The sequence below is a fragment of the Eulemur rufifrons genome, chromosome 12 (genome assembly GCF_041146395.1).
Source record: "Eulemur rufifrons isolate Redbay chromosome 12, OSU_ERuf_1, whole genome shotgun sequence".
NCBI lineage: Eukaryota > Metazoa > Chordata > Mammalia > Primates > Lemuridae > Eulemur > Eulemur rufifrons.
Genome location: NC_090994.1, coordinates 586,942 through 613,266, shown reverse-complemented (window position 1 = coordinate 613,266; position 26,325 = coordinate 586,942). Strand labels below are relative to the sequence as shown.

The following is a 26,325-nucleotide window of genomic DNA, read 5'->3' as shown; positions in this document are numbered from 1 at the left end:
CATTGCAATTACATGTGACTCTAGTCAGTCTCCGCTGATGGTCTCAGCAGACGATGAACGGCCCCGTCTTGAGACGGCAGGAGAGTGGAACGGCCGTCAGCGCCTGCAAGCTTGCCAGTCCAAGGCCAGGTGTTATCTTTTGACAAAAGAATGTTCCAGAGGTAGAAAGATGATTAAAATAACAAATTTAACCTTTGAGGATTTCAAAACCTGAGAGACTATATCAAAAGAAGACATTCTAGGAGTTGGGATTTCTAGGGTACTGTATTAAGCTAACAATGAGAGACAAAGTACACAAGTCACTTGTGGACAGGACCCTCAATCTAGTCATGTGAATTAATTCCAAAGCATTTTTGTCACAGAAATACCGTGCAGCTGGAGTCCATCACACGGGTTGAGCGTGTGTTTGTCGTGTTCTATGCGGGTAGCTGTAGCTAGTTACATGTCAGCGGGGGGATAAGTGACAGGCAGTGTTCCCGTGTCATGCTGCTGTGTGGCACAACGCGACCTGCTTGGGCCGACAGTAGGAATGACTCCGGAGACAGCGTCTGAGTTCGGCGTCCACACTGGAAGCAGAGTCGTCCCCTATCGATAAGTCGCCAAGACACTGGTGAGGAGAGTGAGCGAGGCGTGGTTCAGGCGTCTCATCTGTAACCGAGGTCTCTGCTTGGGTGACGCCGGGGAAGGTCATGCTCCGTGTGGCACTGACTGTGGGAAAGTACAACGTGGGTCTTTAGAAAGTGAAAATCCAGAATGTTCTAGTTAAAAGTCAATACGGGGTTGAGCGTTCAGTGCCGACGCCACGGTAGCCTCGTCGGGAGACGGTTTCCCGTCTGTACCTCGGCGTTGGGCAGAAATTACGGTGCCGTGCATGATATTTGTGAATTACAAAAGAGTTTCTGAAATAACTGAAATTAGACATGTGCACTTGTAGATTATGTTCTAGGCTGTCTAAGGGAAAGGATCTTCCTACTTTTTCTGTCCGCACGTCTGTGCTCCGCCCTTGTCATGTGTCACGGGCGTTTGGAACTGACGATGTGCTCTGACAGCCCTGCCACCTGGACTCTCAGTAAGACGCCACAGGACGCGCTTGTCCTTGAAAGCTTTTCCCTTTGTGGCTCTCTGGCTTTCTCACAATCTGTATTATTTTGTGTTCCACGTTCCTGCTTCCTTTAGAAATTTCTGTGATCTCAACAAAACAGAGTCCTTGTTGGAATGGCTGAATTCCGTTGACTTGCAAGTGGACGGATTGCGTTGGCCTTGCTGGTTGAAGTTACAGCTGGAGGTGATCTTTCCTCCAACCGCGCCCTGTAGTTCTCACCTTTCCTCGTGTCCTCCAAGCCAGAAAGGGCCTTTCCTCATGGGCAGTTCCCTATGACTCAGCAGAAACGCTTTTCTGTTAGACGCAGCTCTGTCACCCATCAGCGTGTGGAGCGACACTTTTTCTGCTCTTCTGTTGGGAAAGAGGAGTGAGTAGGAAGAAAGTTAGTGTAGTTTGAGATTGAGAATGAGAAAAACATTGGGCAAGAGGGCGCTGGAGTGGGCTGCAGGGTGGGGTACAGGAGGGGTGCAGGGGAGCAAGGCAGGAGAGGGGCATAGGAGAGAGGGGTGCAGGAGGAGGGGGTAGAAGGAGGGGTGCAGGAGGAGGGGGTAGAAGGAGGGGTGCAGGAGGAGGGGGTAGAAGGAGGGGTGCAGGAGGAGGAGGGGATAGAAGGAGGGGTGCAGGAGGAGGAGGGGGTAGAAGAAGGGGTGCAGGAGGAGGAGGGGGTAGAAGGAGGGGTGCAGGAGGAGGAGGGGGTAGAAGGAGGGGTGCAGGAGGAGGAGGGTAGAAGGAGGGGTACAGGAGGAGGGGGTAGAAGGAGGGGTGCAGGAGGAGGAGGGGATAGAAGGAGGGGTGCAGGAGGAGGAGGGGGTAGAAGGAGGGGTGTAGGAGGAGGAGGGGGTAGAAGGAGGGGTGCAGGAGGAGGGGTGTAGGAGGAGGAGGGGGTAGAAGGAGGGGTGTAGGAGGAGGAGGGGGTAGAAGGAGGGGTGTAGGAGGAGGGGGTAGAAGGAGGGGTGCAGGAGGAGGGGGTAGAAGGAGGGGTGCAGGAGGAGGGGGTAGAAGGAGGGGCGCAGGAGGAGGAAGGGGTAGAAGAAGGGGTGCAGGAGGAGGAGGGGGTAGAAGGAGGGGTGCAGGAGGAGGAGGGGTAGAAGGAGGGGTGCAGGAGGAGGAGGGTAGAAGGAGGGGTGCAGGAGGAGGGGGTAGAAGGAGGGGTGCAGGAGGAGGAGGGGATAGAAGGAGGGGTGCAGGAGGAGGAGGGGGTAGAAGGAGGGGTGGAGGAGGAGGAGGGGGTAGCAGGAGGGGTGCAGGAGGAGGAGGGGGTAGAAGGAGGGGTGCAGGAGGAGGAGTGAGTGCATGGGGGGTGCAGGGGGGTCAGGAAGCTCAATAGAACAGCATTAGCCTAGAGACCTGGGCTTGGGTGCCAGTTTTCTTCCCATTTGCTCTGAATTTCCCTGGCCTGTGGCCTCGTCTACAGCGAGTGGTGGGGATGGGTCGCCATGTCACCCACAGGGCTTCCTCCCAACCCTGGGAAAGACAGAAACGGCAGTTCCGTGAATATTCAGGTTTTATGGGAAGCTGTTTCCAGGAGTGGTTTGCAAGCCAAAGGAGATGTGACTGTCACCTCCACTGGTAAAATCCCTCCACTGGGGACATTCCCAGGCTGGGGTGGTGAGTGGAGCCCAGCTGGGTTTTCGGCACAGCGGGCAGCAGTGCGGGGGGTGCAAAGTGGGAAACCGTGTCGACATCGATGAGCACGAGAGCGTGTGGGGCAGCGTCTCGCAGATCCTTAAGCGACGCGACGTTCTAGCTCTACCAGAGAACAGGAAAGGCTCGTGTGGAGCAATAGTTTCTTCTTAAATGTCTGAATGCTGAACTAATTGGAAACTTTCCAACTTGAGGCTTAAAATATCAATGGCTCCACTCGCATATGAAGACTTTTGTTCATTGTCTTCTTCGCTGTAGAGAAAAGACAGAATGAGGAAAGATTCGGTTCCCCAACCCTGTAGAACCATCGGGGTTTCGGGGGCCGGACGTGACCTGGGCAGAGGCAGCCACAGCAGCACAGCGGTGGGGAAACAGGAAAATGGGGCAGGGAGGCACCCACAGTATGTGGATGATTTGGACTAAAAAGTTTTTAAAGCAAAGAAACTGACGTCAGTCTCTCTTAAGTATTTTTCAGAATAATCCCACTGAATTTCAACTTCCCTGTGAAATTCTCCAGATTTGTGCCATTTCAATGCAAACGATTTAAAAATCAGTTTTTCCTCCTTATTTGCAGAAGCAATCTTAACATTTAATTGCATTATAAGTGCTTTGAATGCTGCTTTATGGTGTGTAGACCTTGGGTGATAGAGGCAAGAGCGGATGAGAAGAATGCAGATTTTATGTGATCTTTCCTCATTTTATTTGAAGTAAACTCTTCTACGAATATGCATCTGTTTTCTATTTGCATGTAGTTGTTTGCATTCTTTGTGATTGACTCTCACCTTGTTTCTTGCATTTTCTCTTTACATGTGGAGGCTCTTCTTCTGGAATAGAATTATGTCTGCCTGGTATTTCCACAATTAGTGAGGAGTCGAGAAAGTTATCCACAAACCTGTATCTTCTAAAAATGTGACTGAGGACAAGTTAGCAATGATTCCTGACATGTCTAAGGCTAATCTCTGTCATGAGTCCCTTTGTTCTCTGCCCGGGAGGACCGGTTGCCGTAGCCACCGAAGGTCTGTGTGACCCACTGGATGCTCCGTGACTGCGGTTCCCACCGGAGCTTTCAACCTTGCTTGTCTTGCCACGGCCCTGGTGGTAGGACTCGCGGTCCTACCCGGCTCCCACAAACCTTCACTCTCCTTCCAACCTTCACTAATAAAGCCCCCTGCAGCCTTTCCCCTCGTTTGCAGGGAAAACGTCACTTGTTTTATACGGCAGGGACTTCCCGTTCCTCACCCACGGGCATCTCCATCTGCACCTGCGTCCCTCCCTCCCTCCCATCCCCCCATCAGCCCCGGAAAGGTACGTGTCCCGCTCTGCCCTAAGGATGGACACGGCATCGATCCTCTTCTCCTTTTGAGATTCGGCTCCGTCGGAAAATACTGACGTACTTCCCTTGATGTCTGCTGTCTTCACCGTCTGCTCCTGCAGTCTGGGTTCCCTGCACCTCTCACGGAGACGAACAGCATCGTTCCGATTGCTCTCTTACCCCTAAATCCTATTTCTTAGTTCTGTCTCTGTTGTGACAATTCTGTGTGTTGCAGGTGAGAGAGACTCACGTGTGCCCCACTGTAGGATGTTCTGGTGACATTGTCAGGACTCTCTCTGGTCCCCTTAGCTCCTCTTTCCCTTCTTGTGGCTTCATGCTCGGGGAGGGTGTCTGTGAGCGACAGAAATAACAGCTCTCACCTTCTCTGAGATTATATTCTTACGGTTCCTGACCTTGGAACGCCAAAGGTGAGGACACCTTCGGGGGCACCTGCCTCAAGCCCAGAGGTGACTCTGCGTGGTCCTGCTGGGGTCCCATCCCTCCATCTGCCACGGAGTCCAGGGACTCTCAGTGACCTGTCCCTTCCGAGGCTGGAGTTCAGACACAGAGTCACATGGACGGTAGGACTCCTGCTCCAACAAGAATAAAATATCTTTAAAAAAGGAGCCAAATGACCGGAGATGTTTGGTGTCTCGTCCTGCAGAAACCCCGGCCTCCTCTGGCCTCTGTTATAAACATTGTTTCCCTGTTGCTGCGGGCGCTACACTGTCCAAACCCTGTGTCACCTGCACTTCCAGTCCCCTTGCGATGCGGATCTCACCCCCATCACTGTGCTTTTCACTTCGTCCAAAAACACCTCCTGAAATAGCTTCTGTTTGAGCAAAACCTGAGCCATCCTCTTGGTTTCATTTTTTTTTCTTTCTTTTTATCACTTCATTTTCTTTTTCTGAGACTCAATGATTCATCTTCACTGCTAAAATGAATTAGCGTTTTCATTTCATTAAAATATTTAATTCTACGGAAATGGTGTCATGGGAAAGAAGGACGCTGTCACCTCCCATTACCGTGTGTTCGGGGGACGCAGTCACTTGGGTTTGTCATTTTTCGTTGCCGTTGAGGTTCTTTGGTCTTTGTGTCAGCACTGGCGCTTCTTTGATCACTTCTATTGCTCCTTTGATGTCTCTTAATACCTTTAGTAATGAGGTGCTCAAAACATAACAGCTGACGCCACGCGGTGTTTTAATTTTATTAAGAATTTTCTACCCTCCTGAAAATGAGAAATTTTACCTGTTTTTTTTATTCTTTGCATCTTCGACTCCTCTGCTAACAAGTCATTATGTGAAGGCAGACGGCATGCTAATTATTTCCTTCCTTTCCCCGACTCAATTAGTGCTGTATTTCACATGTTCTTGAAGTCAGGAAAAAAAAAAAAAAAACTTATTAAGGATACCAGCTAGAATTCAAAACTAATAACTTGAGCACCATGGAGCATGTTTATCTTGCCAAGTTCAATCTAACAGAATCAGAATCGTGGGGACCCGTGGCCTCGAGGTCCCCAAGTGCAGCCCCTCAGCTGAATTCAAATTTTGCACACCAAATTCTTGTAGTAAAGGGATCCGTAAAATTCGGATTCAGTGAAAAGGCCACACTCAAGGATCCAGAAGGCCACGGGTGGCCCCAAAGCTGCAGGTCCCCACCCGATGTTCCTGTTTCCTTTTCAGTCTTCACAAAATTAGTTTCCTTTCCCGGTTTCTCAGACGGCCCTGCCTTTGCGGCCACGGAGGAGCCGTCCTTAGAGCAGTCCGTCCACACGCGGAGGGAGGCAGGTGCATTCCGGGAGCTTCACCGTGACGTTGCTTTTAGCCTCTCCTGTGGCCCCGAGCTCATCACCAGTTCTCCGATCACCAGTTTCGCTATCGGTGAAGTGGGAAGAATAACCGGGTTCTTGTCGGGATAAATTGTCTAAATAGATGTGGCAGCTTGCTGAGGACGAGAAAAGGGTCCTCAGTTTGGAAGCTGTGATTGCAGGTGCGTATTTTGCGAACAGTCTGCACAAATCTGCGACTCACCTGAAGGAGAATTTTCTAGAAGGGTAAAGAACACTGATTTTATGGCAGCTCTTGTGCTATGACTCACTGGTGTTTTCAACTTCTGGCGGTCAGTCTCTCTGCCCAGGACTAAGCGCCTTAGAAAGTGAGTTGATGATTCCCTCCCTCCCCTCCTCCTCCTCCTCCTCCTCCTCCTCCTCCTCCTCCTCCTCCCTGTCCCACCCGGGGGCCTGGGCTTCCTCTCCTGCAGTCAATTCTGTTACAACAAACTTTTGAAATTAGTTTTTAGTCCATTTCAACTTTGCTGTTATCTTTCCAGACTGTTCACCTTCTTGTCAAAAATGCAATTATCAGTCCGGCTCTGGGACAGTATTTCCGACTTTCGGATACCCTGTCCCTCCGGTGTGCTCAGAACAAACACCGTCTCGCCGCCTCCTCTCCGAGCAACCTGCTTCCGAGTCGCGATGATGGATCTAAATGGGGCTTTTCCCGCTCCTGTAACCCGCCCGCCGAACCACACGTCTTCTCCCCAGGACGTAATCCCTCGGTTGCCGTTGGGTGTTGTTGTTTTGTGTCTGTTGTCAAGGTTTTATCCTCTCGCTACTCACATGGCTTTGTTCTTATTCCTGCGGATTGTATCGAAATAAATCAGAAACCCTCGACTGCCACTTGGCCTCATTCCCCACTGTCCTCTCGGGTCCCGATGTATTTCCACCAGATCACTGCGACTCTGTCCCAGGTGGGCTCTCTCTCTCCGGCTCTCTGTTTTATGGTCTGTGATGTGCAGATTCATCATCTCCCTTCCGTACAGTCTCTGCTCGTTAAAAAGAAAAAATATACAAAGCGAATACGTAGGGAAAGCACAGTGCGTATTGGAGCCGCAGAGACGGGGCTCCGCCTGTGCTGGGCTGTGTGTTCAGGGCGCCTCCCCTTGCAGTTCGCTCCTCTGAGACCCGTCTGCGCAAGGTGCGTCCTCACACCTGCCTCGCGAGCGTTCTGTGATGACAACGTGCACATACACGTACATCAGTCTCCGGAATCTATTAATAATACAAGCCCAGCACGTATTCATACCCTCATCTTAGGGCCCTTAGAAAAGTCACAGCTCCTGCGCCCACCGATGAGACCGAGCTGTCGTGACCCAGACTACTTGGAAACACGGTTCCTCCTCCTTCCTTCTCACACACTGTAAGGGTTACAGCTACCACCAAGAATCCATGCTTTCGTGACCGTTATAGGTTGCTGTAACTTACGAGTATCTTGATGAATACTTTTCTCCTTTCGCTTTTCTGTCACTGGAATTGATGTATTTGCAGACGAAAGGACAGTTGTCCCGTTGAGTTTGCCACGGTGGGCTTCTTTGTTTTTTTCTCAGAACAAGGAACCCGACCAATCCAGGATGAGTTTTGGTGACTGTGCCTCAGTGGCACAGTTCGTGTAACCTGGTCCTTGGATAGAGAGGCCGGGCCAGCCTAGTGTGTCTGTCACTCCTCTTACCACTTATTTGCTGAGGGGTGTCTTCCAACGCAGTATAGTCTTTGGCTGTCTAGTGGCAAAGTTTATCGGCAAGAGGAGATAAACGCTCGCTGCTCCTGTTTATATATGGTGTTCAGGATGAGATGTGTTTGTGGCACCTTCAGCCTGGGCAGGGGCTGTGGAGCGGGTGCCGTGTCTGCTGGGAAGGGAGGGGCCATCCTGTGCGGTGCAGTGTGTTCGGAAGTGTCGCTGGCCTGTGCCGGTAGAATCCTCCCCCTCAACTTGGAAACACCCAAAATGCCCCCAGACGTTGCTACCTGTCCACTGTCCACTGCGAGAGGGGCGGAGGTGGTGGCTAAATCTCCCCTGGCTGAGGTTGACTGCTCTAAAGTGATTGATTTTTTTGCTACATTATTAAGAATGCGTAGATTTAAAACAATCTGATGATTTCCTCTCTATGAACTAACTTTCACTGTTAATGCCAAAATCGTGCTCTCTTTGCCTTTTGTGCTTTCTCAAGTGCACTCCTGGGTAGGCAATAGCCTCTCGGCCATCTGGTGTGACAAAATATTCCAAGTTCATCTTGGGCAACTTCTGCTTCACCTGAATGAGTCATTCAGCCAAGGATGCTTGGGTTCCTTCAGTGGGAAAGGATATTTCAAGACTGTCATCATCAGGAGATACAGAGTCCCTTGCTGTTTGATTTCTCACTGTCTCTGGGCCCTCTCGCCAGACACGGAGCTCATGTGCCGTGTCTGTGGGGTGGGCGGTGGGGTGGGATGTGTCTGATGCAAATTCAGCGCTGCAAGTTTTTTTCTTAGTGTCTTCGATCGTATATCTCAACTTCTTCCCTTACCGAGTGTCCCTGCTCTCAACAACTCTGCTAAAGGTGGAAGAGGAGTCTCTCGTCCTTCCTCAGTTGCTTTATCTCACAACACAGACAGCAAATCCTGGAGAGCAGTGTCAACACCAGCACACACATTATGATTGCTAAAAACAGCTTCAAATGGTCTTGCACTTATTTTATGCTTTATATGTCTCACAGTTGAAGTGCTGTATTTCAGAGTCTTTTGCCACTGTTCGTCTCTGAATTCACAATTGGATTTACCTGTTTTTTTTCTTTTTATGCTTTTATATTGATTTAAAAAATAATTTTGTTTTATAATTATGTAAAAATATTTACATACATACCTGTTCCACATCAAATTTACAAAACTAGGCACAATTTAAAAGTCTCACTTCTATTTCTGTCTCCTCCATACTCTTTGCTTTTTTTTTCCCCCTTACAGATAATCATTTTTAGACTTTTTATGGTTCCTTCTTGCATTTTAAAAAACTGAACACACACACACACACACACACACACACACAAATATATTTAAGGCCATTATCAGAGGCCACCATTCAATCTGCTACAACACACACTAGTGACAAATTCTCAGACAGGCAGGAGAGAGGGCACCTCCTCGACGTGTGTGTCAACATCGGTCCCCTGGTGGTGACAAAATACTAGTCTTGCAAGATGCTACCACTGGGGAAAACTGGATGAAGGTCACGTGATCTTTCTGTATCCTTTCTTACAACTGCATGTGAATTTATAATCATCTCAAAATGCAAGTTTTAGTTGATAAAATAAAATAAAACCCCATAGTAATTCTTTACCAAATCACAGATGGACCTATTAATAAATGGTCACACAATCTCTGCAGCCACCTCTATAACTTTCCTACCCGGTAAATTCTGCTGATAATTCATTCTTGTTGTACATAGAGCTCTGTGTTAGAAATAGGTATCAATTAGCTGCATCTGCGGCGGCTTTGGTGGTGTGTCCTGTTTCCTTTCTACTGTGATTAGAAAGTGAAAACATTCCTGCTATCAACAAATTAATATCTGTCATCTTCCACGCTAGGAAGCCAATCCACTCTGAAGGATAAATGACTTTGGTTGAAGATCCAGCCTTTCCCTGGCCGTGTTCGCTGCCACTGGGATTTTTTGAGCAGGGCTCTAGAAGCTGCCAGGACTGATCTTATTTCTTGGCGTCCCGTTGGAATAAATGTTTGTTAACTCTGTTTACAAATTGCAAAGCGCGTCTGATTCAGCCCTAGGAGAAGTCAGAAGCACACGGATTGCCGGTGAGCATGTCTCGTAGGAAGACACGCTCCGCCTTGCTGGGGAAACGTCCTGAGTTGAGGCCAGACCTGAAGGAGGGGCCGCCTGTCGTGAGCCTTCCTGTCTGTCACCTGGGACGCGAGTCTCCTCCGGAGCGAGGGAGGGTAATAGACAGGGAGACGTCACATCAAGTGAGCAACAGATAGGATTTTTCTGAGTTTTCCCCTTGAACGGTATTATGATAAATTCACACAATAGCATTTGATTGCTTTCCCTCCCTACCAGGAGGATCAAGCAAAGAAAATGAGTTTGCCCTTCAGTCTTTGAAGTTTTTTGATGCCTGACAACCACAGCCAGTGATAAAAATTAAGCTCCGCGCGTTAAATGAGCAGTGAGCCGGCTTTCCGGGCCGGCTTAGGTCCCTCTCTGCTTCTGGCATGGTTTTTCTTTTCCTCTCTGTATTTAGCCTCATGTTATTTTTGGAAGAGCGATACATAGAGTGGCTCAGAAAATAATAACTAACATTACCTTAAAGTTTTCCTCTCTACTCATCACCCCAATCGTAACATATTAGCACATTGGCAAAATTCTGCAGCCACTAACGTTTCTTTAGAGAAGAGGAGAAAGAGGAAAGAAAAGCCTTTTTTAAGCCTTACTCCTAAAAATGCTTATTGTTGATGCATTGAAAAGCTGCCTTTTACTCACCAACCATTTCTAAGGTGTCAAGTGTGTGACACCTTACAAAGACTCACATTTTTGTTGTTTTGAAAAATATGTAAATGTAACATTGGCATAGCATTTGTTATTATCAGTAATAAAACATACATACGATTTAGAAAAGACATATATAAAAGGCAATGGAAAAAAACATACATTTAAAACCACTAAATGTTAGATTTAATTTAGATAATCAATTTTATAAATATTCATTGAGTATCTGTGTTGTGCCAGGCACAGCTTTGAGGGCTGGGATATAGAAATGGCAGCTGGACTAAGGACCAGCTCTCGCAGATTTTGTATTCTCGTCGGGAATGTGGGCAGTAATGATGCTGATAATAACAACACCTAACCTATTTCATTGCTTCTAAGGCGTGGATTTTTTTTTCACATTTTAGTATCTGTGATGCGGGAGGTCTTGTACGATAACATTGATATGAGAGACTCATACCACATTTTAATTTTCTTTTTCAGTATTGTATGAAATAATTATGCATCTTATAATTGATTGTCTCTTAGGCTTGATGTTCTCCTAGGTAGAGAGAAGTTCAATGAAGAAAAACATGGGGGCTTGTTCAGAGGCCAGAGCATGGGGGGGGGTGGTATGTGCTTCCGGACAGAGCCGCACGCAGAGCACCTGCCCTGCAGGGGCAGCAGGTGAGCAGGGATGAGCCTGTGCACACCTGAGGAGTGTGCCCCCAGGGAGCATCTGCAAACGCCAAGTCCCAAAGCCAGACCGCGCTGCTGGTGTCTGCGGAACTGTCCACTCCGGAGCACGTGCTCACCATGGTATCCGCTCTTTTCCAAAATTTATTGTTCTTTCTTTGCCTTCCTTTTTTAAATTTTTCACAACTGAGTTTCTTTGGTAGTAAAACTTTTAATTAAAATCCTTTAACACAGACAATGAGAAGAATTACAGACGTGCACGTATTTTTGGAAAGATTCTTTCAATAAACATTTTCTGAAAACTGAGTGGAAAAACCATTTCTGGAAATTTTTGGTTCTTCTTTCAAATTTCACTTACATCTCATTTTTCCCACTCCGTCAACAAACCGAAAATTATTTATCGAGCATTTACCAGGTCCCAGAATTGTTGTATGCCGTGGGGAATACGGAACGGCTGAGCATGAGCCCAGCCCCGCAGGAAATCATAGTCCTTTCGAGGAGAGACGCAGGGATGCCTAAAATCAGTGAAACAAAGGCTCAAAGAAAACACACCAGGGAGGGCAGGAGTGGCCAGCAGTTTTATCGATCGATATCGTGTTAATGTGAAGAGTGGATTGGATACAGATGATAGAAGCTATTCTAAGAAACATGTAGAATCTATAATTCAGAAATCTGGGGCTTTTTATCTTGGGGACTTAGGGCAGAGGGTGCTAAATATTATCCTGAGTGGACTGATACTACTAGAGTCTGCAAAATTGTTACTTTCATAATGAGAACTCCTCTGGTCTTTGTTTTGTGTAAATAAAACCATAGTAAAGATGTTGGTTGGGTAGAGAACAGCGTTTCTATTTCCTTGATAATAACCTGGGCTTGTATATATTAACTCTAGTTGCATTTGAATGTACCTTTATCTCTGCCCATTGTATATGTGGCCCCTCTGGAACTGTGGGCTCTGGGGGACTCTCCCCAGGCGATATCCGATATGCAGCCATTTCCTTCGGAGATTCATCAGTTAAGTCTGGGTACAGTCTCTAAAGACCAGTCTTTATGCTTTTTATGACTATGCATTTTCCTCTAGAGCTGGCTTTCTAATGCTTTGCATTATGAGTTTAATTAAAAAAAAAAGTTTCCTACCAATATCATAAAATCTTAAAAGTATAATTTTTTATTTTCCCATACTGAAAATGAGCATAGAACAGGCCAAATACAGTTTTATTGTTTTCAATTATTGTAATAAAATGGCCACCACAGTAAAAACTTACACAGGTTTTAGTGTCTTTTTAATAATGCACAACACAGAAAGAAACTATAAATAGGCAGAATTAGTCTCTGTAATGTGATATAAAATCTGATTATTGGAAAACTGGACAAGAAGAAACTAGAGATTTCATTGATTATTCTCAATCATGGGAAGCATTTTACTTATCAAATTTTTTATATTTTTGTGTAAAGATATAACATCTTTAGATGTTTATAAAAAATCTTTTTAATCTACATTCATAATGCTGAAAGTAATAGGATGTTCCAAATCTCAATCCTCTACAACCTCTGCCAAGAAGAATTCACTGAAAAGATGACAAAGGTATTGAGACCCAAGATTCTAGACTTTGGCTAGCTTTCAACCAGAAAAATAGGTGCACATTAAAGACAAACTGTGTCTTTTTAAAAAATAAACTTTTCTTTAAAATTTAATTAGTTTTAAATTGACAGAAAAGTTGCCAAGATGGTAGAGAGTTTCTGCCCACTGCGCACCCAGGTTCCCTGTTAGTGCCTTACGTTCCCAGGGTGCCTGTGTCGCAACTCTGAGTCATTGTCAACCCGAGGTCACACTGTGTTCAGATTTCCATCGCCCTTTGGGTTGGTGTCCTCTCTCCATCCCAGGTTCCCATCCAGCATCCACGCTACAATCTGTCACCTTGCCTCCGTCGGCCCCTGGATATCCTGCCTGTTTTGCAGCCTTTCCTTGACTCAATGACCTTGACAGTGTTGAGGAGGGCGGGGTGACTGTCTCTCCGCTGGTGTCTGCCTGATGTTTTTCTCATGGTCAGACCAGAGTTCTAGGATTTTTGAGGAATACCGTAGCGTGGTTACGTCTTTTATAGACTCTTATCAAAAGATGCTATTACTTGGCAGTGGATGCCTTGGGTTCATATCTGCTGATCAGGACCTTCATCGTTCAGTTCCATTATTCACTTTGGAAATGACAATGCAGTTGGTTCTATTTTAAAGTTTACAGTGAACATGAACTTCAGAACAAACCAGGAGCATCTGTCAGTGCAGACTGTGAGCCTATTAGGCTGGCTGTGAAGCCGATCACCTATGCCCCTGGAAACGCATCACTTGCGGGCAACAAGTCGAGGTTCCTGCTGAGGTGAGGACTGTGGGACGCCCGGCCAGTGTCCCCAGGAAGCCCAGACCTGAATGAAGTTTATCATCGGGGTCTAAGCACGAAACAACTGCAACAGTAGCCAGTCACTAAATACATGTGTACCTTGAGTATAGTATAAATGAAAGTAAATTTATACTAAGATTATTTTTCGTAACAAATTTCTACTAATTATGGAAAATAAAATTGCATTGTATGTACGTTTCATGAATTCCGAGGTGCCTTCCATTACTAATTTGGCTCTCATGTTCATTCTCTATGTGTTTGGAAAAAATTCCATAATATTGGCAAAGACAAGACCATATTCTTTAAAGGGACTCATTCTTCCTTCTCATTCCCTGATACAATTTGACATTTATTGTGGGGTCCTGTGCATCTGGTTAGCAACTAGGGGATTCACCGAAGATGCGCAGGGACTTGGGCGCCTGTTCGCCTTGCTGCGGTGCACAGCGGGGGCATCTGGAGCCCGTATCCCCTCGTGCCGGCCCGTGGCAGACCCAACCTCTGGAGCTGAGGCACAGGAAGGACACTGTTGGATCGGAACCTGCAGCTCAGAATCATCACGTCACCAGCTCAGCAGGAAAGTCAGGGAATTCGGCCAAGTAAAGGTGGCCCCGGGACGGCCACGGCTCGGTGCCTTGAACAAAACTGTAATTTTCACAGTAAGTCCTCTCTGGGGCCCCGTCCCTCAGCTTTCTGGGCAGCAACACAAACAAACTTCCGGATTCCAACAGCACTCGTAAATAATTTGCCCGGTGCTAAAAATGAGTTTGAAAACAGACGCCTTCGTCGTCTCTGTGAGGCCACAAGAGATGAGGAGCAGAAGGAGCTCGTCGCTGTGGTTATATATATCCCAACTTTGCAGGATCCGGAATCTCCCAACGGGGTGACATTGGGAAAAGAAAAACGTGGGAGGTGCAATTCCGGACATGTCTTAGCTTTGCACTACGCCTTTAAAAGCATCTCGTTTTGGTTGTGGTCAAGCAGAGCATATCTGTGCGAAAAGCGAATATAGTATTTTATGCAACAGAACTTGCCCCGCACACCGTAATTAAGCGGATTACGAGTAATTTTAGTGTGCGCGGGCCACGGTCACAGCAGTCCGCTGTTTTCTGGGGTTATGTGGTTGCTTGCGATGGACAAGGAAGCAGCCACAGGAAGCTTCACTTCTCTCCCCGATTGTGCCGTGTCCAGACGGTTTTCAGTAACACGGGAAACATGCAGTGTCCACACGGCCTGGAAAGTGTTCTGACCCCGTCTCCGCAGGACGGGGCAGTGGATTGATGTTCATCTGCTGCAGTCTTGTTTTCCAGAGATGATGAAAGGAAAGTCATTATTTTAGAGATTTCTGAGTCAAAGCCCCAGAAGAAATGGGAAGTAATCTAAGAGCAATTGCAACGTGGGCACTTGCTCAAGAAACTGTTGCTCTGACGCACTGTCCTTTCAGCCGGGAAATGGGAGCAGGCTCTGATCGGGGCCGTTTTCATCCGTGTGGGAGCGCTCACCACACACGGGAATTACGGTGGCCCCAGCACACCCCTTGTTTCCTTGAGCTTGTGGGTTTTTTAAAAGCTGAATTTAGAATAGAAATAATAGTCAACTGGCATGTGAGGAAGAAAATGAGACACACAAAATACGCAACGTTGCTTTTTATAACAATAAGCATAGAAGCTGTGTGAATATCTTAGGCTAGAAAAGGTTGGTTTGATGTTATGGAGGAAAAAAAACCTTTAGATCTCTAAACGTGTTCAACTGTTTGGAAGAAATATTTCCCAAACAGCTACAGCAATGTGGCTTCTGCAGAAGTTAATTCATTGCAATCCCATGACAAGCCGGGGAGAACTTAAAGGTACATCCTATCTAGGGAACGTCATAAAATATACCAATTTTGTGATAACTCAAAAAAACCTAAGTGAACTCTTGATGGAGACCAAGACTGCAGCCACCTAGTATATTTCACACGTCCAACAGAGACTTTACAACTCTGTGTAGAATAAATGTGGTAAGACAAGCACCTCAACAAGAGAGAACATTGTGGTTAGCCATTTGTTTATGGCTGAGTAGTTAGTACTCCACGGTGTACACACAACACATTTTATTAATCCGCTTGTGCATCGATGGGCATTTGGGGCGACTCCACATCTTTGTGATTGAGAATCGGCGACAGATCTTTTACATCTGTGGTCGGGTGGGGCCAGGTCTCATCCAGAAGCCCTGCGATGCCTCCCTGGGGTCACTCGGCACAGACAGGAAGCCCAGCAGGCGGCTTCCCCTCCTTTCCAAGCCACGGCTGCCCTGTGCCTCTTGTGGGCCGGGTGGGCTGGTGTCTGTTTCTCAAAAGGGACGGCTTCCATCTTCCCCTGGGCACTTACGCAGCCTCCTCCACCCATCTCTCTGTCCCCCTCCGCACCCCTTTATGTTGCTTTACATCACCCATCATTGTTTGAATCACAGTCATTTTTGATTTTTTAAGATTTTCTTCCATAGACTGTAAGGCCCATGAGCGCGAGAACTTTGCCTTGTTCACCCACTGACCCCACGACCTCAAAGAGGACCCGACACAAAGTGGCTCTCAAAGAAATACTTTTTGGATGACTAAATAAATAACATAGTTAATAAATCGTGTGTAGTTAACATTTGAGACAGAGCAAAATTTAGAAACAGTTTTGGTGTTGTGTGCAAATTTTATTACAATCACGTTTGAATGAAAAGAGGTTTGATGCTGCATATTTGCTTTTCATCTATAGAACAAACCATGATTTATTTTGTTTCCTAAATGATTTTTAATGTTCATGTAAGGGAACTAGTATTCAAATAGACTATATTGATTTGCATATTCAGTAGGGAATGGAGAATCTTATTTGTATTATTTATAGTAAAAAGCACATAGATTAGAATAAAACTGGTGTTTACATTTTAGTAGTAGCAATTGCAGATAAAAGGCCAGAAGTGCCAAAAGAAGATGCATCTACTAATTGCAACATTTGTGTTGTAAGTGTATCCATGTAGCCATGCGTATCTCTTAAAAGACACAATTAAATTTCTTCCTCCAGAGTTGAAATTGCATATTTTTTCCTGCTTTTGTAATTAAATGTTAGATGAACGGAATATCCTTTTGCAACTATGTGCAAAACCGATGTTTAGAGCAGCCAAAAGAACCCACTTGTTCATTTTCTAAATTGTGGACTTAAAAATATTCGTGGTGTGTTTTTTTTTTTAATGATTCGTTGTTTTTACAATTTTCAGAAATTGAAAAGGGAGGATGTGGGGATCCGGGCATCCCCGCCTATGGGAAGCGGACGGGCAGCAGTTTTCTCCACGGGGACACGCTCACCTTTGAGTGCCAGGCGGCCTTCGAGTTGGTGGGGGAGAGGGTCATCACCTGCCAGCAGAACAACCAGTGGTCTGGCAACAAGCCCAGCTGCGTCTGTGAGTGCCTGCCTCGCGGCCCCTCCTGTCCTGCACCTGCCTTGCAGGGGGACAGGGAAAGACGGGAGCGTCCGTGTGGGGAGGGCGCTGGGAATGTAGCCGGCAGCGCTGCTTCCACCAGGAGCTGCGGGGCCCTGCGAGACACCAACCGTCCTGCGTTGCTCACCTCATTAAAATTAATTCACAGCCGTATCACACCTGCCAGATACAATGTAGCTGCATACTGTCCACTGGAAAGGTCATAACATGTGCCTTTATTTCCGTCAAAAGCTCACGATGGTGTGTACAGCATCAGACACCAGCACAGCAGTGCAGTGTTTTTATGACGTAATGATGCCGCGTGACGCTTAAGCACGAGTCACCCGCCCGTACCAGCAGGGACGGTGGGGTCGGTTTGGAATCCAGTGGAAGAGCTTCCTGCTTCCTTATAAGTGCAGTATTTTACACGTAGAACAGAATTCATAGCTAATTTTGAAGGGGTATTCTGTATTTGTAAATAAACATAGCCATGGCTGGAAAATGTATATGAAATTATGTAGAATAATAATCAAAACCACACTCTGTAGATAAATCCAACAGTTGCTCCCTCCAAAAAAAGAATACACACACACACACACACACACACACGAATTTTAAGTGCATATCCTTAAAATTAAATTTTCCAAGAGATTTTTATGTTACCCAAGTAGAACAGGGTCTGACTTTTCCAGATTGGTTTATTTATTAATCTTTACCCTGTAACTAATACAAACTTTAAATAACTTGAAAAACGCGCTTAAAGGAAAATATAAAATGTCAATTGAAAAGTTATCACTCGAGAGCAGACTGAATGGTTCCCCGGACACAGACATATACCTTTTCATGTTAATATTCGCTCTTCCCGAGGCGGAAAGTTGTCACTAGAAACCATAATATTTGGCACTTGCTCTCAGTGAACCTGAAAGGGTCATTTCGGAACCCATCCTGTACTTGACTATGTGTGGGTGCTGGTTGTGCTCTATAAGATAATGAAATATTCCACTTACACTTTGGGGAAAGAGAAAAGGTCAGGGTCCAGAATTATTAATTTTAGCAGAGTTGGATCATCCTAGTTGTTTGCAGGTGTGTGCTGCCTGGCCAAGTTCTTAGCAACCAGTTGGGGGCGGCAGTTCTTTGGATGTGTGCAAACTGTCTGAAAATACCGTGTCTTCACAGTTTCATGTTTCTTCAACTTCACGGCGGCGTCCGGGATTATTCTGTCGCCCAATTACCCCGAGGAGTATGGTAACAACATGAACTGCGTGTGGCTGATTATATCTGAGCCAGGAAGTAGAATTCACCTCATCTTTAATGACTTTGATGTGGAGCCTCAGTTTGACTTTCTTGCGGTCAAAGACGATGGGATTTCCGAGATAACCGTCCTTGGGACTTTTTCTGGCAACGAGGTGCCTTCCCAACTGGCCAGCAGCGGGCACGTCGTGCGCCTGGAGTTTCAGTCCGACCACTCCACCACCGGCAGAGGGTTCAACATCACCTACACCAGTAAGTGCCTGCAGGAGCCCCACGCCCAGGCTACCAGCTGATCCTGCAGATGTTTTATTATCATTATTAAAATGAGAGTGGTGAAATTCTACAGCATTATCCTGATAACAAAAAAAAATCACTGTGTTTAGATAACTGTCTTGGTCACTCGTAGAGTAAGGGGCTGGATCTCTCACTTCTCTCTGTCTGGTTTTCTATCCATCCGTCCATCTAGCCAACGATCTATCTGTCCATCCATCCCTCCATCCATCCAACAATCCATACCTCCATCCCTCCATCCTTCCTTCCATTCCTCCATCCATCCATCCATCCATCACCCACCCACGCACCCACCCACCTGCCCATGCATCCTCCATGTGACAAATAGTGTAGTATGAAGGACTGAGTCATTTGAGGTGAGGAGTCCAGAATTAGAACACCAGCTCCTGTGTGCAGTTAGTGAATTCTGGATGACAGCTAACTTCTTCTTGCTTCAAGTTTGTCATTTGCAAAACAGATTTTATGTAAGAACATTTACCTAACTGCATGGTAGAGGGAATAAAGTGAGATAATAGGGTTAATATGAATAGCATTTGCTGACTGCTTTCTTCTCTTAGGACCTGTACCTAGAATTTGACAGTAATTATTTCATTTAGTGTCACAGAGTTCTGGGTTACAGACCTATTCCTCATTTTATAAATAAAGATAGCGAGGCTCAGGTCACGGGAGCGATCTGCCCAGTGTCAGATAATAAGTGGAAAAGTCGAGATTCTAACCCAGGTGTATCCTGAACCCAAACACTTTCCACCACCTGCTCCATCCTTTTTCTCTTTCTCCTAGTGCATATGAGTGGTTGTTATATCTAAAGTGCCATATAAATGATAGTTGTATCTATTTATCCATGTGCTCTCTCTCGCTCTCTTTCTCAGTAGATACCAATATCCTATTTATTTAATGTATTTATCTACAAATGATATAACTGAAATTTGAGACAACAATTGCTTCATACGTATGTTCTGTTTTCTTCTTTTTTAATACATATAATTGATATTCAAGTATTTTTATTCTAACTATTTTTTTTTTTCTTTTCAGCGTTTGGTCAAAACGAGTGCCACGATCCCGGCATCCCTATAAACGGCCGGCGTTTTGGCGACAGGTTTCTACTGGGGAGCTCGGTCTCTTTCCACTGTGACGACGGCTTTGTCAAGACCCAGGGGTCCGAGTCGATCACCTGCATCCTGCAGGACGGGAATGTGGTCTGGAGCTCGGCGGTGCCCCGCTGCGAAGGTACAGTCCCCGTGTGGCTGGGTGTTCCCTGATGTCACGCACCGTCTCAGACAGGGTCCGGTTGGGTGGGCCGCCTCCCAGCAAAGCTCCACACACAATGAACAACACCGTCAACAGCAGAAGCGCACAGTCGCAGCTCCGGAGGCTGGAGTCTGAGACCGAGTGTCGCAGGGTGAGCTCCTTCCGAGGGCTCTGAGGGAGGCTCTGGCCCAGACCTGTCCTCTAGCTGTGGCGGTTGCTGGCGCTCTTTGGCATCTGCGGTTTGCAGAAGAATCACCCTAATCTCTGCCTCCTATTCATATGCCATTCTCTGTGTCTGCCTCTGTGTCTAAATCCCCCTTTCTATAAGGACACGATCTCGTTGGTGTAGGGTCCCCTCCATTCCAGCGAGACCGTATCCTAACTGACTACATCTGCGGTGACCCTATTTTCAGATACTCACAGTCGGGGTGCTGAGGATGGGGACACAGCGTATGAATGTCTGGTGGACGGGTACACAATCCACCCCATGGCAATGCGGTTTAGTTAACTGTTTTCTTCTTCTTTTTGTAGCTGACATAAATACTAACTAATTTTTTTCTTGATATTTCTGTTCTGGTTACTAATCTAATGAAACCAGGGGAAAAAAAATTAAAGAGAAATGTTTTGCCTGTAATTATTACGTATTTTAAAAATGCTTACTCAGAGTATACACTCACGTTGCCTGTCAGAGTAGTTCAGGTGCAATGATCTAAGAAAATCTTTTTTTTTTTTTTTAACTTACCTCTAGTAAATACCAAAGAAATACAAATTTAAAAACAAAAGTAAAATACCATTTTGTGTATATGATTTTCAAAGATTTCAACATGTGAATAAGATATATTATTGACAAGGTTCTGGAAAAACTGGTATTTCGTAATCATGCTATTGAGGATTTAAAATCACGGCATTACGGGGAAAACTTATAATAAGAGTCAGAAATGTTTTTGCCTTTTGAGCCATCAATTATATTTCTGGATCAATATCCTAAGGAAATATTCAAGCACCTATGAAAAGATGTTCATTCAAGAACAATTTTTGCAGGACTGTTGATAACAATGAAGAGTTGCAAACATCTGAACTTCAAACAGCAGAGGATTTCGTAGATAAATCATGATGTATTTGTGCACAAGATCACAGGCACCGTTAGCAAAGATCGCAGGAGCGCAGAGACCCATAAATCCTTATTATGTGAAAGACCAGATAATACCAACACACGTGTAGCAATATACCATTTTGAAAACATATAAATATATACGTTTCTCCTGACAATAATTTAAACTGGAAAGAAAACTACGCACAAAAATGTTAATCATAGTTATGGGTATTTTTTTCCCCTCTTGGTTTATTTTTGTTTTGCTAGTTGTCTTCAGTCAACATGCATTTATTTTTAATAAATAAATAGAAAAATATATGTCAAATGTAACCTACAGTTGAGGATCGCTGTCCTGTCTAGAAGGACGTGACGTAACGTCACCAAACCCAGCATCTCTGGGTGATCTGAGCAGAGCCTGACCCACATGTGGCGGGACTGGGATTCCACTCCTCGGTGACAAGTGACAACCAGCAGCCTGGTGGGGGGAGGGGTCATGTCGCCCCACGGCCCCGCCCCCAGCCCCTCCTGTTCAGTCACTCGCCACGGTGGGAGGAGAAGTTTCTAATCAGGTCCTATTCGTTGTCTGCCTGGTGAGGCTCAAAAAGGTGTTGTAGTTTTCACACTTTCATAAATTGTTAAGACGATTTGGCGGACTGTGAGCCGCACCCCATTGACGGTTGAGAAAACAATGGTAGGTTTTTCGTTTCTATCTATTTTCATCGCATATCTTAAATGTAAAGTTTTTATGTTTCACATTTGATAAGATGTTAACAAATGGATGGGTTTTGATCCTTTACAAATAAGTAAATAGACACACACGGGGAGCTCAGACGCCTGACACGCATCAGTAACGGTACACAGTCATGCTTGCAAACACTGCTGTGGCCGGGCACCAGGCTGCTGACTTGGAAGCATGAATAATAGCGGGAGGAGGAAGTTGAAGGTGAGCACGTCACTTTATTTAGCCTCTTTGTCTTCCGGCCGCAAGCCTGGCTGCCCTGTGCCCTTGGCCACGTTGGGCTGCTGCAGATGACGCAAGCTGCAGGGACAGTGTCCCCCTCAGCACAGGGCACCGGTGTGGCAGGTGAGGAGCCCAGAGTCAGACCAAGGGGGAGTAGCACGTGGAACTCGAGCGGGCGATGCGTCCGTGGTCAGGAAGAGAAGTTACAGCAAAACCCAGCTGTAGGTTGTTAACAAAGAAAAACCCTCAGCAGGAAGGAATAGTTTGTGGGGAAAGATTTGGAAGGTTTACCTGTGCCGAGAAACCCAATCACCGAGTGCGGATGAGTCTCGGAGATGGTGGGTCCTGGGATAATGTGTCTGGCTGGATTCCCTGGCCAGTGCCCTGCCGGATGAACGAAAAATAAACTGGCTTTCAGAATCAGACAGATCTCGTAGGGAAAAAAATCACATGGCAATGAAAAAGTGGGTAATACAAACCGCAAAACCTGATTTGAGGGATGCATAGAGAACCTCACATTCCTCATAGAATCCTCATTTTATTGTTTTTCTCAAAGATTTTTGTTAAAAATTGATTGCATAATTAACCATAAAGTGAACCTTAGCAAATTAAAATAAGTATAGGCCACATGTTCTATAACAGTCCAATTAAAGTATAAGTGTATAATAAAAATAGAACCACAAGCGAATCTCTATAAATTGAAAAGTGCACCGTAATTATATATTAAAGAGAAACTCAAGCTTTAAGTCCTACACTATTTGGAAACCATGAGAAAGAGAACACTTTCTACTAAAAAATGACGTGATGCAGCCAAACTGGTGCTATTAGGAAAATACCTATCTTAAAGGCCTCCAGTGTCCAACAAAAAAAGATAAAAAATAAAGGAATTTAATGCTAAGATTGAAAAGTTAGAAAAAATGAAAATGAATTAGGATACGATGTTAATAAAAATCAAATGTTAGAAACAACAGAAAGCAAGAGTGAGTTCTTTGTTAACACCAGTAAAATAGACAACAATTCTGATAACAGAAACTAAGAACTAAGAGAGAAGAAAGTCACAGATATTTGGGAACATAAGAGAGAAATGACCTCTATCACAAAAATAATATAATGTTGCATAGAGACTGGAAGGCTCACAATAAAGTAATTTTTTATAAAAGTATGTTATTGATTTATTCTGGCAGAATTTACTCAATGCCAGGTAGATCTTGGGTATAAATCATGTAGCCTCTGGGCAAGAGATTTCGATTTGTCCTGCCTCTAACTGGGTCACACTCCTCAGCACAGCTCGGTGACATCGCCAAAAACACAAGTTATTATGGGGGAGAATAAGTGCACATGGATCCTCAACCCCAGGACAACAAATTGTAAAGCCTGCAGGAAATCGGTGATTTTCTAGCAAAATATAAAATGCCAAAAGTGGCCCAAATAGAAAGATAAAACACCATAGAAAGTAATTCGGAAAAAGATCAAGGATTGAACAGTGAAAGGGCACAAGCACCATAGACACGCCTGAGTGAGCTCTCTGCCTTTCACATACAGAGAACTTCCGTGTTGTGAGCACTGGCGCACGATGGGGAAGCTGCGATTCCTTCCTCTGGAACGTTTCGGAAACCCAGTATTAACGCAACCCAAATCAGGAAGTTATATTAAAAGCTATAGAAAAAAAACGTATTTATGTCATCAGGAAGGGCTTATTTTAGAAACACAGTGTCAGGACATTGACCGCTGTCATTTAACGCATCAAAAAATGAAAGGAGAATCTGCACTCTAAAGACCTCACTGGTGTAGTTGCTTTGCTGTTATCCGCTAGGCGAATGTGAACATCGTTAGTGCTTTCATCAAACATGCGTGATCTCCACCAAGGAGAATGTCCCTTTTTGGCCCCCTTGTGGGGTGTGTTTTTTTTTTTTTTTTTTTTTTTTTTTTTTGAATTTTCTTTAAAAAATTTTTTTTTTTTTTAAAAAAAGCATTTTTGTATTTCACCTTATTATGGGGATACAAAAGTTTAAGTTATGTATATTGCCCATGTTGCCCCACCCCCAAGTCAGAGCTTCAAGCATGTCCATTCCCCAGACAGTGCACATCGCACTCATTATGTAGGTATAATGGGACTTTGTGAAGGATTCTGGCCCATTAGGTGTAGGTCAAAGTGACGTGGTCAGCTTCTGGCCCAGAGCTTTAGTTGCCTGTGCAAGACCGTTTTCCGTTGCCGCACCAACTTGAAGAAGGGGGCTGTGTCTCTGAGCCCCTGGACGTGGAGCGTGTCTGAGAACTAAATCTTTCCTATTAAAGACAGTAAAATTGTAGAGCTGTTTACGACCACAGCATGACCAAATCTAAGCTAATTATGTCAAACCTGAGATCACCGTTTAATATTTCAGTGTTAATTTTGTTCATCTGCAACATAAGGATTACAATGTCTATTTCACCAGGATAACGTAATACAAATTCTAAAGTTCACTGTAAACTGCAAACTGATGTGCAAAAGAGATTGATAAGAAAATAATTAATAGTAATGTGTGACAACTTAGGTACAATCCAAGACATGTAAAAACACAAAATAAAAAAAAAAATGAAAGGGATCTTTCGGTTTTGTATTTATGTGGGAAGTTTTTGCTTTAAACCTTGAAAATGTCAGATCCACGAGTACAGAGGCGGACGCTTGCTTTTGTCGAGATGCTGTTTGTCGTGTCTTTCTACATTTAACGAAACCTAATGGACCTTGTGCATCTCTTTCAGCCCCATGCGGCGGACACCTGACAGCCTCCAGCGGAGTCATTTTGCCTCCTGGGTGGCCGGGATATTATAAAGATTCTCTAAATTGTGAATGGATAATTGAAGCAAAACCAGGCCACTCTATTAAAATAACTTTTGATAGGTAAGAAGAAAAAAAAAACAAACAAAAAAAAACTTTTTTTTCTTTCTTCATTTGGACCTAACGACCTGTGTCTGCTTCATGTATTTAGTAAATGGGTCTTAAAATTTAAAAAGATGACAGGTCTTTAAGGGCTCCCCCAAAGGAACTCACTTAACCAGAAACAGGCGTCAAAACTTGACAGGTTTTGTCCTTCTTCCCTGTTATCCTCCAACACCAAAGTTAAGTCTCGAGTCTGCGGGCTGCTGGGGGAGGTGCCTGTCCGGGTGGACCGTTGCCCAGGTCTGACCGTGGAGTCTGACCCTGGGTTTGGGGCTTGCACTGGAACAAATGCTCGTGGTGTTTGCACGCGGAGGCAGCTCTGGGTCACTTTGGTCCCCAGGAGCTTCTGTGGCAGCAGGAAAACACCTGCCCTGCTGTGCTGGTGGCCGTTGGTAAACACAGGGCAGAGTAAGGTCGCAGAGTTGGCAGCTCGGGGTACAGCAGGTTAATTACCTCTCAGTTAGCTGCGAGGGATGTCATCACGGATACTGTCTGGCTTAGCTGTTTGATAATGCATTGGATGACCTAAAAAACTAAGCATGCAGTTTGAATTTTGCATGATAAAATGCTTTCCATTTGTCGCAACGTTGAAATCAAACTTAGGTTTAAAAACTAAAAACATTTTGCCACGAACCAGGTGCTTATCAAACTAAGGAAACATCTTTGTTAATGTTTCACGGTTAACATCTGAATAACGTCGGGCTTTCTCTAACAATGACCTTCTCCTGGACTAGATTGCAGTCTGGGCTTTAATATTTAGAATATTATAGGATCCCAATGTAGATGAACATCATTATATGATGTTCATGTTGTTTTCCAGTAACTTTATAGTGATGGCCGATAATATCAATCCAGAAAGGTTTTTAGCGGGAGTTGTGTTATCTTTTAGTAATTATTTTTATTTGAAATTATCTTTCATATTATTACTTACCTCTGATATAATAATATTGAGATAATCTCTCAGAAGAAGAGGAAACATTTGGTTTTCATATCTACTATGTTGAAGAGTGAATTACTGCATAGAATGTTAGTCATTTGAAAAAATTAAACCTGTAAATATTCAGTACATTAAGTTTGGTCTCCTATTAATGTTTATACTTTTTGGTTTGGGGGGGGCTGGAGCACACCCAGATTCCTAGCAACGTATCAAATTTACATCATTCCATAAAAAATCGTGATTGTACGTTCTCATTTGGCACCATTGTTTAGCACTTCATTTTCAGTTGCCTGAAGCAAGATACTTGTTTGATTTTTCCCAGTCTTGTCTTTTCAATATCGTTTCAGTGTGATGTTTTGCTAAATTCCACATGGGGTACCTCGCGTTTCTGATATTTTCAGGCACCCTAGATACAGTGCACAGCTCTTAGTGCATCATGCAGTATTAGCTCACACCTTCATCCACGGGCGGGCGCCCTCACTGAGGATGTGTTTGTACACACGGACCCTAAATTCCATCCTGACGGTATTGTCCTGCCGTGTGTGGCAGGTCACCGAATAATGAAGAGCCTACAGGTGTTTCTGTTTCCGAGTTTGTCCTGGAAATCTTCCCCCTGTCGGGATGTGACTTTTGTCAGTCCTTGCCATCACTCAAGCAAGGGCATACGAATACTTCCGTGTGAACAGATCGAATGAGATTCCTTTCCTGAAATCCAGATTCCTTGAATTTGTACTCAAACCACTGAGAAGTGGCAGA

The 26,325-nt window shown here is 45.0% G+C and overlaps 1 protein-coding gene across 1 annotated transcript in view; it reads left to right on the top strand.

The window, feature by feature from the left end:
* The window catches only part of CSMD1 (CUB and Sushi multiple domains 1), a 1,254,382-nt gene that overhangs the window by 1,010,068 nt on the left and 217,989 nt on the right, over nt 1-26,325 (top strand). The window contains exons 13-16 of the mRNA XM_069485062.1: nt 16,668-16,850; nt 18,045-18,371; nt 19,443-19,637; nt 24,455-24,593. Coding sequence (XP_069341163.1) covers nt 16,668-16,850; nt 18,045-18,371; nt 19,443-19,637; nt 24,455-24,593 — 844 coding nt within the window. The remainder of the gene's footprint in view (nt 1-16,667; nt 16,851-18,044; nt 18,372-19,442; nt 19,638-24,454; nt 24,594-26,325) is intronic.